We start from the raw sequence: 12,678 nt of genomic DNA on the forward strand, positions 1-12,678 counted from the left end.
GGTGATGAAGATGGGGGTGCTTGTAGTGAGGCTATGAGCATTACGTACACAAGCACCTGTCTGATATCACACCTGTGGAAAAATTTGAAGCATCCAGTGGCCTTTCCGATAAAGCCAGACGCAGAATGTGAAGGCCGTGTAAAGTTGTAGATCTGGAGGGGGACAGATATCACCCTCATTGGATAACGGAGAAGCAACGAGACACTCCTTCATATAAATTCCGAATGGTTCCCTGATGAACATTCCAGCATTCTTATTAGAATCACGTACCAAAATCATCAAGTAGGTGTATCCACACTGAAGCCCCAAAGAAACTGGTATAGGCTTGCTTATTCAAATACAGAGATATCTACACAGGCAGAATACGGCGCTGCGTTCGGCAGCGCCTATATAAGAAGATAAGTGTCTGGCGCAATTGTTAGATCGGTTACTGCTGCTGCAATGGTAGAATATCAACATTTAAGTGAGTTTGAGCGTGGTGTTATAAACGGCGCTCGAGGTAGCGATGAAGTGGGGATTTTCCCATACGATCATTTCGCGAGTGTACCGTGAATATCAGGAATCCGGGAAAACGTCAAATCTCCGACATCGCTGCGACCGGAAAAAGATCCAGCAAGAATGGGACCAACGACGACTGAAGAGAATCGTTCAACGTGACAGGAGTACAACCCTTCCTCAAACTGCTGCAGATTTCAATGCTGAGCCATCAACCATTCAACGAAACATCATTCATATTGGCTTTCGCAGCCTCTTGCTCCCTTGATGACTGCACGACACAAAGCTTTTCGCCTCGTCTGGGCCCATCAACACAGACATTGGATTGTTAATTACTGGAATCATGTCGCCTGGTCTGACGAGTCTCGTTACAAATTTGAACGAGCGGATGAACGTGTGTGGGTATGGAGGCAACCTCATTAATCCTTGGGCCTTGAATGTCAGAAGGGGACTGTTCAAGCTGGTGGAGGCTATGTAACGGTGTGGGGCGTGTGCAGTTGGAGTGATATGGGACCTCTGATACGTCTAGATACGACCCTGACAGGTGACACGTACGTAACCATCCTGTCTGATGACCTCCATCCATTCATGTCCATTGTGAATTCCGAGGGACTTGGGCAATTTAAGCAGGGCAATGCAACACCCAAACGTTCAGAATTGCTACAGAGTGGCTCCAGCAACACTCTTCTGAGTTTAAACATTGTTGTGTCCCTACACATGGACATTACTGAGCATATCTGGAATGCCTCACAATGTGCTGTTCAGAAGAGATCTCCACCCCCTCATACTCTTACGGATTTATGGACATCTGTGCAATTTCCTCCAGCACTACTTCAGACATTGGTCGAGTTCATCCCACGTCGTGTCACGGCACTTCTACGCGTTCCCGGTGGCCCTACACGATATTAGGCAGGTGTACCAGTTTCATTGGCTCCTCAGTGTATAATGCGCTAGTCGCTCGACAACTCATTAGAATATTCGTCAGCAAAGTCCATGTTCGACCAATGGCTATGGCTATCTTTACAATGGCTTTCGTATGCTATACGTTAATGGCATGTCCAGGTTCATCGCTACAGCCACGATCGCATTCGGTTCAAATCCCTCTCCTGTCACCCAGATTTAGGATCTCCTTGATTTCCCTAAATTGTTTCAGTCAAATATTGGTAGGGTTCCTTTGAAAAGGGCATGGCAGATTTGCTTCCCCATCGTTTCGTGATGTTCTCCATCTTTTATGACCGCACTGTCGACAGGACGTTAAAATCTAATCTTTCTTTCTTCTTTCCTATCTTCTGCTAGTATTTCTTTCAACAATAGTTTCCAAAAGTATTACTTAAAAACAGACAATGGGCATTAAAGGACAAGAGACTCAAGTTTAAAAATTAAGATTATTAGATACGAACTATGTAAATAATCAGACCTCCTGACAACGAAGATGTAACAAAAGAAAAAATAACTGAACTTTTATAGCTCAGGAAATAAAATTTAACAAAGCAATTTACAACACTGGATTATAACGAACTACGCTGGTAAACCGATTGGGCAGATTAACCCTTTGACTACCGCCAGGACGTATGTGTCGCACGATAGATTATCAGAAAGCCAACTGTAATTTGTTGCATGTCATTGCTATTTATGGATGTCCCACAGGTAGAGGAAAGCCTGCCAGTGGTTAGTAGAATTTCTATAATTACAGAGTGCACATGTAGCTTGTTCTGTCCTCAAGTTTCATCGTTAACCCTCGTCACCGTATTGTCACACCGAATTACTCTGCATCTGCAGATAGGCAACCCAGTTACCAGATTCGCAAAGCGGGCCTTTGTGCCTTCCCGGACGCATCGTCTTAACGACTTGCACCCACGATTTGACGCTTGCCATATCACAAACGAAACGAATATTGAGCACCTTTAGCGTGAGCTACAATCCTGGAGAAATGGTCTGTCCTCTAATGTGTGTCTCTTCTCGGAATGTAGTTTTTGTATAGTCTTCGTCTGAAATCCTGGAGGTATTTATGAACACTGGTGTACATCCTACCCTCTCCCCTCCCCCAACCCCGCCCTCAAACCCCTTGGAAAACGAAACGGTGGGAAATACTCGTTTCATATTGTTGCTTCTGACTAAGACATTAATTAAAATAACGATACATTAATGTTTTGGAAAAAAAAATTGTAATCATAGAGATAAGACGATGATGGATGCCTGATAGTTGTGACATTATAAAATGAAGTGGAAAAACAGTGATGGGGATGTCTTTCATTTAGCCGTGCTTGGGCAGATTATCTGGTTGATTACTTTTAACGTTCCCCTGTGGATACCTGTTTCATTAAAAGGACGTATGATGTCACGGGAATGAGGAAGAGAAATTTCACACTGCGCATTCTGTGATGTTTTCTACATTCCAGTAACTGGTTTGCAAACATGGTTTCTTGTGATGTCCAATTGTTGAAAAACATTTTTCATATAATGCTAAATGTGCCTTCATTTTCTCGTGTTCCAGTACTATCCTTCGGGATTCCGCGACTTACTGAACTGGCTCGTTAAGGAATACCCTGGTTATCCAATCTTTGTGACAGAAAACGGATTGTCAAATACTGGTGGTCTTAATGACACCGACAGAATCGAGTACTTTACGGTGAGTTACGATTTTTACCTTCGGAAACAGTAAACATTAGTAGTTTACTTCCTTAAAATGAACTCCTTAATGGTTTTAAATATTCATTACAGTCGTACCTGACGGCTCTTCTACAAGCTATCCACGTTGACGGTGTTCCTGTGATTGGCTACACCTGCTGGAGTCTCATGGACGACCTCGAGTGGACGGACGGATTTACGTAAGTCCTTGTGCACGTTCAAGTTTCTTTTCGTTTCCTCTTGATCAAGGCTGAAAAATCGATAAAGCCATTAACTGATCATGGAAATGTGTTCTGAAGTTTTAAGTATTGATGACACAAACATACAAGTTATTAAAACCGTCGCCGAATTTATTATGCCATTTATTAAAGAGAACTTCAGTTTAGTTTTCGTTAGCCATAACACTTCGTTTTGACTGGAAGCAAAACCTGATTCAACGTAAGCAGACTAATAATAACCGGAAATTATTATCCTAATTATTAAAAGTTTTATATCATATTACTCATGAACGCCTACTGGAATATCTGAAGATTTATCACATCTACGATAAATGTCAATCAGGCTTCTAGAAAGCTATTAGGATAGCAGATAAATTGATCAAAGTGGCTCATGAGTTCAAACATCCCACAGATTGACGGGAGAGAGTAATTTATCTCCTTGATTTCAGTGAGGTATCTGGCACCGATGATTTTATTATCCTAATTTTGAAAACGACAGAAACGAGTTTCTCAAACACTGACTTCGGAGGTACAACCAGAAGCACAGAAAGAAACATCAAAAAATCGATTGTGGATTGTCAAAGTACGAATGTGCTCTGAGGGGTCTCTTTGGGTACATTCCTTGCCTCGTTTATTTTCCCTCTTCGTGCTACATAGTCTTTGTTATTACCACTTGCCTCCTGTTCTCGTTGGACAATCCGCTCTCAGGAGTACCCTAGAGTTCAGGATTTTCTCCGTTCATTTTGTCCTTGTGAATGAATGATCTTACCTGTTTTAATATGACTCTCCTCCTGCCGATATCCAGTATTATCGAACTGCCAATAATAAATCACCTAATAAGTCACGTTCGACTTATCACGCATGAATGGTATACTGTGTTCACCATCAATACTCCTACAACACATGGTTCTCAAATTAAACCAACTCTGTGTAACAGTGAATGCTTACCACAAACATGTAACTTCCAGCCACTGCAGTCCACCTTATGAATAATTAGCGTGGATACTATCGGAAAAGTCACAAGCATTCTTTTCTTCATTCAAACTTCTTAGTCACTGGACTCTCCCTCACTTGTTGTCGTGTATCAAATACCTACCAACATTCCGTAATTCCAGCATAAGAACTGGTACTTCCAGCATCTGTCTTGAGCGTAGGCATAGCTCCAAATCTTTCTCCATCTCCCTCTCTCATTACCAAAAGGATATAATATCTCCACAACAAAAATGGAAGTAACACTGATATGTAGATTTATTACACCACCTATCATTAACTAGGACAGAGGTGCTCTCCCAGTGAAGTACTGAGGAGAGACTTGTTCCTCGCTCTTTGAGTACACGTACGAGCGCACACGCTCTTGTTACGTGTCCCCGCTCGAAGAGCGACAACGGAACGGCCCCTCTCCACGCCAGACGTGAAGGGGTATATCTTTCAGTCTCTTCCATTACTCCTTCAGCTCAAGGTGTCAGAAACATCGTCTGCCAATCAGCATTGCTCTTCTAAAACGCGAGAATGACGTTTCGTTTAAGGCTACCAATCCAGAAATCTGTAGTATTGGCGTTTGGCGTTTGCTGTCTCCCTCTGAAAATCTCTGAAACTGCATGCTATATTTGTAAAGAATGCATAGGTTGGGCGCTCCCACACAATGTAGCGGAATTTGCTTTTAAGCCAAACACGGGGTCGTTCCCCCTTTCACTCGGGCAAACGCTGTCCGCTCCACGGGCGGCTGCCGGCCGACGTAGATAGCTCCCTGTGAGCTTCGAATAGTTGAACCACGGTGTGCTTACTTGTTATTTGCATATTGTTTACATGAATTCATACAACATTGACTTTATCTTATCGAGTTTGGGTTCGAACGAAGCGTCTTGATGTGCGGAATATGATTGTGAGGGCGGAATATGTAAGCAATGAAGGTCAGGAGACCATGACTTCTTACAAATGTAATCACTGATCTTTTCTCTGGGACTGGTGCCATCGCATGTGCAATAAATTACAATTAGCTGAGTGCAGCACAAGCCACAGGCAAAATGTGACCAAGCAGTAAAAAAAAAAGACGACCGCCAGTGGTCGAGAACGTGAGCGACATGTCGAAAGTGCAAAGTTGTTGGACATACACATAAGCCAGTGGTAGAATTGCCAGAACCAGGAGACTGTTTCTCCCACGTATGTACACGAAGATTTTGTGGGCCTGCTTGCAGTATCCAAAGAGTATCCGTGTACATTTACGTCTGTTGTTGACAGATACACTCTTTGAGTGGAAGCGACGCCAGGCAGTGGTATATCAGCAGAAACAGCAACAGGAACATTTTTAATGACTGGACTAACGGTTGCGACTGTCTAGCTCATGTCACTACGAATGAAGGGCGAAAATTTGAGTGGAGGCTATTTCTCGAACGCCACCATATGACTAGCCACCTTCTTGCAAGCAACACGGCGGCAAAGCGCGGACGTGTCACTTTAAAAGCCGCGCTTAGGCATGCACCGAGGGAACAGCTGGACCGCCGCTGTTCCACACGCCTTACTGGACCTCCGCACAGCTTTCAGATCAGACATCGATACCGGAAATGGTTTATGGGGGACACTGCACTTCCCGTCGGAGTTTTTTCGGTATAACAGCTGTCAGTTGAACCATGGCTACCGTTTTTATGGAAACAAGTCAAGATGCAAATCTCTAAGCTATGCTCTTCGCGAGCACCCAGCCACGGAAATCAGAAAGTTTTCATCCACAACGACCTTAAAACTTGCTCACATGTGATGCTAAGGATAGATGTAGTACGCCCACCGTTACGACCGCCATAATTTAGACCTTCCTTAAATGCGATGAACATATTCTGCAAATAATGTGCAACGACAAACTACTAACGGTATCGCTGGAAGCCAACACCAGACGGGAAACCTGGGACTCCACATCAACGATTTCAAACCAACCCTCCAGTTGGGCTGGTCAGTCAACCCGTGTCACGCATAAATACCCGCACAGTGTTGGCTGGAGGGGGGGGGGGGGGGGGTGCGTAGGGCTACATGGGAAGGAAACATCGACTTTGGATAATAATTTAAAGTGCCGACGTTACATTTTCTCTTTGTACTTTTTGACAGTTCTTTGTTTACTTACGTTACATGCGTATTACTGAGTTATTGCCGCATGTTTTACACAGGAATCTTATAAGATGTTGTAGTTCTTATACTAGTGCATATACAGGTACGTGATGCGCAGTACATCAGTTCTTATGTCATACTTCTTTACGAACTTTTTCAAACTATTTGGGTTGTGTGAGTTTTTCGTTAAATGGTTACGCTCATACTTACTACCGTTTGGAACAGAATTTCATTTTTTCTTTCCAGTGAAACCTCTTAAAACGTGGTGTGGAGTCCAATTGTATCTGTTTTTATACCACAGACGCGCTAATAACACTCAAATGAGGGTTCCTCATCATCCGGCTACCACCAAGTTATTCTGTTTTTCTTTCTTTCTTTTTTTTCGTTGTGTTGATTGCTTGGTGGTTCTTGACCGACTGCGTCTCCGTTGTGTGCACACGCGCCCACATTTTACCATACGTCCTTTCCCTCTGGCGCGTCTGCGCCTCTCTAACACAGAGCGACTTTCTCCCTGCTATCCTCGATCTACTGGTACATCATTTTCAGTATACAGGAAACCTAAGCATGGATCCGTAATTTTCTATTCGTAATAGAAGCCAATCCACGTAACTCCCGGCACTTATTAAAAAATCGCGTTTACACTGTCATTTAGAATATTCAGTATACACAAAAGCATCGAGAAAATTATGTTATGTAAAAGTAATCTGTCACTATAAGTAGTGCTAGAATCAGTACACTTGTCTGTCAAAGCCTTACCAGTTTTAAACGTTTGCAGCAAGAAGCTAGGGCTGTACGAGGTGGATTTCGACAGCCCGAACAGAACCAGGACGCCAAGGGCCTCTGCAGCTTTCATGTCGGAGATCTTCGAGACTAAGGAGCTGCCTCAGGAATACTTGCGCTACAGTCTCCCCTGAACTACAACTTATCTTGGTCTGCTCTTTATATGACCTTATGTACTGCAAAATAAAGAACTTTGGCTAAGTCTTAATCATTGACGTTCTTTCCTTGTGTGGTAGCGAATGCAATCCGCAGAATCACAGCAGTTCGTTATTGAGACCTTCATCTGGCAGTGGCATTTCCGTTTTGAGACTATCTGAATTCTGATTCCATGTTGCTCATCCGCACATAGTTCTTAAAATTTTACTACGTGAAATGCTTTAAGATAACGAAATTAGAGTCCATGGGAAACGGAAAGCAGTGGATTACGTCTGTAAAGAAATTAAAATCGATAGTACTAAATTTTCCGTACGTTTACATTTCAAAAATTCCTTAGTAAGCATGAAAACCAGGTAACACATGTAGTAGTAACTGCAAGAAGCTAAACTCCCACATTACTCGTATATACCGTTCTATGTAATGACCTGATACAGGGACAGATGAAGCCTGACGTATTAAAATTCCACTAAGGAATAAAACGTAAAACATATTAAACACGAATGGTACGCCACAGATTTTACCAGCAAAGTACGCTGAGAGCGTAAGATAAACTTTTACATTACATTCGTTGTACAAAAATGTTCAAATGAGTAAATTTCTAAGAGACCAAACTGCTGAGGTCATCGGTCCCTAGACTTACACACTGCTTAAACTATCTTATGCTAAGAGCAACACACACACCCATGCCTGAGGGAGGACTCGAACCTCCGACGGCAGGAGCCGCGCAGTCAGTGACGTGGCGCCTCTAACCGCGTTCGTTGTACACTGATTGCACGTGCATTTCAATATAATTCCATTTGCACAGTTTGTAAAATCCACGTAAACATAAGAAACTACACTAAATTGCAAGATTTCAGTACACTTAGCACTTCGGGGTAATATTCGGAACAACGCTGATGTTCAACAAACGGACAGTGCAGATAAAGACAAGTGAAACACGAGGACTGAACAAAGCTTAACGACTAAGCGAGAAACACATGTAAACTCGTCACTCGGTATCTAGAAATCAGCTGCAGCTTTAAGCCCGGCGTCACAACTTTGACATTATGAAAGACGGTGACATTATGAAAAACGGTGCGTAACAAAGGCAATACAACAATCACATGTGCTGTGAAGTGGCGTGAATTGAAGTCGCACATATGTCTCGTCTGCAATGGAAATTCCTTCCAAACAGATTTTACAGCCGACAAAACATTAAATAACAAGTAAATAATATGGAAGAAGGGAAGAAAAAAAGGAAGCTATTTAGAACATTGAAACTACATCAGTAATTAAGTAATCAGGTCCTCATGGAAGGTAAGACCGCTTTGAACGTCACAGTCTACAAATCTCACCAGGTATGTTCTGCAGGCACCAGCAGTTCAAAGTAGCTTTCAAGGAACTGTGAAGTTAGAATACTTCACACACAAAGCACGATAACAGCGATAGCAGTGTCATGTGCTAGGAAGTAAGTCGTAGGAGCAACTGGGTACTAAACACAGAAACATTTGTATCTACCACTGACCCACACTCGCACCGAACTACTCGGCCTGAAATAAGTAAAATGGTTCAAATGGCTCTGAGCACTATGGGACTCAACTGCTGAGGTCATTAGTCCCCTAGAACTGAGAACTAGCTAAACCTAACTAACCTAAGGACATCACAAACATCCATGCCCGAAGCAGGATTCGAACCTGCGACCGTAGCGGTCTTGCGGTTCCAGACTGCAGCGCCTTTAACCGCACGGCCACTTCGGCCGGCTTGAAATAAGTAGCAGAGGATCTGAAATGGCGGGAGTTAAAGTATAACGGCTGCAGAAGAATCGCAAGGTCAGAACAGGTAGAAGGCGGCAGCAAATCCTTTTGGAGCAGAAGCCATTATGTGACATAATATCAGTGATGAGCAAGAGAAAGTGTATGGGTTTACCCTAAAATTCCCGGTATAACGTATCTTGTACCAAGAATCACTGTCGCCGGATAAATTAACCCAAGCGAGCTGTTCGGAATGAACAGGAATAGCTCAAAAAACTTTTAATGCTTGTCCATATCTGATTCCATTAAACGCCATTTTCCTCATTCTTACTGGTTAATGTGTGTTGATCGCCTTCACAGGTGAATGTAAGTCAGTTAAGTCAACCACACCAGAAATACTGCAGTTTAATTACTATGTTATGGTAATAAACATCACTGCCCCCACCCCCCGAGCCATTGACCTTAACGAATTGGGAAGCCTTTCGTGCCTCAACGAAGCAGATAGCCGTACAGTAAGTGCAACCACAACAGATGGGTGTCTGTGGGGAGGTCAGACTAACCCATCGCTCCTGAAGATTAGCAGCCTTTCAATAGTTGCAGGGGACGTACTCAAGATGGTTGACAGATCTGGCCTTGAACCTATGCCATCTGGCCTTGCTGTGTTGGCACTGCGAAAGCAAGCGAAACTACAGCATTTCTTCTTTTACTGAAGGCATGTAGCTCTACCGTATGACTTAATGATGATGTCTTCCTTTAGCGTTAAATATTTCGGAGGGAAAATAACGCCTCATTTGCATCTCTGGACTGGGAATACTCAGGAGAATGTCATCGCGTTAAAACAAACCTGGTATCATACAGGTCGGAGCGTGTAATGTTAGAACCCCCAACTCAATAGGTGCGTTAGAAAATTTAGAACGGGAGGTGGGTAGGTTAGACCTAGTGGGAACTAGTGAAGTGCTGTGCCATGGAGAAGAAGACTTCTGGTCAGGTCAGTACAGGGTTGTCACAAGAAAATTGGTTGTAATGCAGGAGTACTCATAATAGTGAATAACAGAATAAGAACGCGGGAAAGCTACCATGTATAGCATAGTGAACGCATTATCGTAGCCAAGATAGATAAGAAGCCAAGAAGGAATACGGGTTAATGAGAGAACTAGTTCCGTAGATGCAAAAGAGACTGAAAGAACGTATGATTAGATGAAGAAAATTATTAAATAGTTAAGGGTGACGAAAATTTAATTGTAATGGGGGACTGGAAATCGGTAGTGGGGAAGGAAAGAGAAGGAAACATAGGGGGAGAAGACTGTGGAAAAGGAATGACAGGGGATCCTGCCAGCTGGAAATTTGCACAGAGTATAAATTAATCATTACTTACACTTGGTTTAAGAGTCCTGAAAGAAGGTTGTACGCGTGGAAGTGACCAGAAGACACCGGAAGGTTTCTGACTTATTGTACGCTAGTGACCATTAAAATTGCTACACCAGGAAGATGACGTGCTACAGACGCGAAATTTAGCAGACAGGGAGAAGGTGCTGTGATATGCAAATGATTAGCTTTTCAGAGCATTCACACAAGGTTGGCGCCGGTGGCGACACTTACAACGTGCTGACATGAGGAAAGATTCCAACCGATTTCTATACACAAACAGCAGTTGACCGGCGTTTCCTGGTGAAACGTTGTTGTGATGCCTCTTGTAAGGAAGAAAAATGCGTACCATCACGTTTCCGACTTTGATAAAGGTCGGATTGTAGCCTATCGCGATTGCAGTTTATTGTATCGTGACATTGCTGCTCGCGTTGGTCGAGATCCAATGACTGTTAGCAGAATATGGAATCGGTGGGTTCAGGAGGGTAATACGGAACGCCGTGCTGGATCCCAGCGGCCTCGTATCACTAGCAGTCGAGATGACAGGCATCTTATTCGCATGGCTGTAACGGATCGTGAAGCCACGTCTCGATCCCTGAGTCAACAGATGGGGACGTTTGCAAGACAACAACCATCTGCACGAACAGTTCGACGACGTTTGCAACAGTATGGACTATCAGCTCGGATACCATGGCTGCGGTTACCCTTGAAGCTGCATCGCAGACAGGAGCGCCTGCGATGGTGTACTCAACGACAAACCTGGGTGCACGAATGGGAAAACGTCATTTTTTCGGATGAATTCAGGTTCTGTTTATAGCATCATGATGGTCGCATCCGTGTTTGGCGACATCGCGGTGAACGCACATTGGAAGAGTGTATTCGTCTTCGCCATACTGGCGTATCACCCGGCGTGATGGTATGGGGTGCCACTTGTTACACGTCTCGGTCACCTCTTGTTCGCATTGACGGCACTTTAACAGTGGACGTTACATTTAACATGTGTTACGACCCGTGGCTCTACCCTTTATTCGATCCCTTCGAAGCCCTACATTTCAGCAGGATAATGCACGACCGCATGTTGCAGATCCTGTACGGGCCTTTCTGGATACAGAAAATGTTCGACTGCTGCCCTGGCCAGCACATTCTCCAGATCTCTCACCAATTGAAAACGTCTGGTCAATGGTGGCCGAGCCACTGGCTCGTCACAATACGCCAGTCACTACTCTTGATGAACTGTGGTATCGTGTTGAAGCTGCGTGGGCAGCTGTACCTGTACACACCATCCAAGCTCTGTTTGACTCAATGCCCAGGCGCATCAAGGCCGTTATTACGGCCATAAGTGGTTGTTCTGGGTACTGATTTCTCAGGATCTATGCACCCAAATTGAGTGAAAATGTAATCACATGTCAGTTCTAGTGTAATATATTTGTCCAATGAATACCCATTTATCATCTGCATTTCTTCTTGGTGTAGCAATTTTAATGGCCAGTAGTGTATAATGTTAAAATAGATTTTGAAATCAGGTTTTAAACTCGGCGTTCCAGGCGCAGGTGTGAACTCTTTCACTGATTACGAACGGCAGATTAAAAGCAAAGAAGTTGCAGAAAGGTATAGTGATATGGAGTTAGGACTAAGATAAACTGAAGATATTATATTGTTGAGAGTTTTGCGGGACGCATAAGACAACATTGGACTGAAACGGGGTAAAGGAGTACACTGCAAACGAAACAGTAGCTTTAAGAGGAATTAGGAAGGCAACATGATACCACACGGGTAAATAAGCAATGTGTACTAGAAATTGTAACGTTATGTGTGTGTCCATCGACCGAATTTAACTGGATAAGTTCTCCAGAGAATGAAAGACTGAGTGAAATTGGAAAAGTCGTGTGATATGACGTGACCTGTTCTGGCGCAGAGCGCCAAAGATTACTACTGCGATCCGATATACTCAAAGGCGGTCAAAGTTATTTCTTAAGCTCGACCGCGGTGAAACAAAATATGAGATACAATGTGAAAACAAAATGTGTACTAAATCATATACCAATTTCGTTTTGTCTCTCTGTATGTGTAGACGCGCGTTATTACAGTTCATTGTAATTTACAATTAAAAATATGTAATGTGAATAGTTTCGATGTGAAATGTCTCAATACATCAAGAAGTACGACATATAAAAAAAGCAGTGGATATTTGCCTGTTTCTGAGGAGTTGTAAT

The 12,678-nt window shown here is 43.3% G+C and overlaps 1 protein-coding gene across 1 annotated transcript in view; it reads left to right on the forward strand.

The window, feature by feature from the left end:
• Positions 1-12,678, forward strand: part of LOC124805390 (myrosinase 1-like) — a 121,838-nt gene that overhangs the window by 40,050 nt on the left and 69,110 nt on the right. The window contains exons 9-11 of the mRNA XM_047265952.1: positions 2,990-3,124; positions 3,217-3,323; positions 7,210-7,337. Coding sequence (XP_047121908.1) covers positions 2,990-3,124; positions 3,217-3,323; positions 7,210-7,337 — 370 coding nt within the window. The remainder of the gene's footprint in view (positions 1-2,989; positions 3,125-3,216; positions 3,324-7,209; positions 7,338-12,678) is intronic.

This window comes from Schistocerca piceifrons, chromosome 7 (assembly GCF_021461385.2).
Source record: "Schistocerca piceifrons isolate TAMUIC-IGC-003096 chromosome 7, iqSchPice1.1, whole genome shotgun sequence".
Lineage (NCBI taxonomy): Eukaryota > Metazoa > Arthropoda > Insecta > Orthoptera > Acrididae > Schistocerca > Schistocerca piceifrons.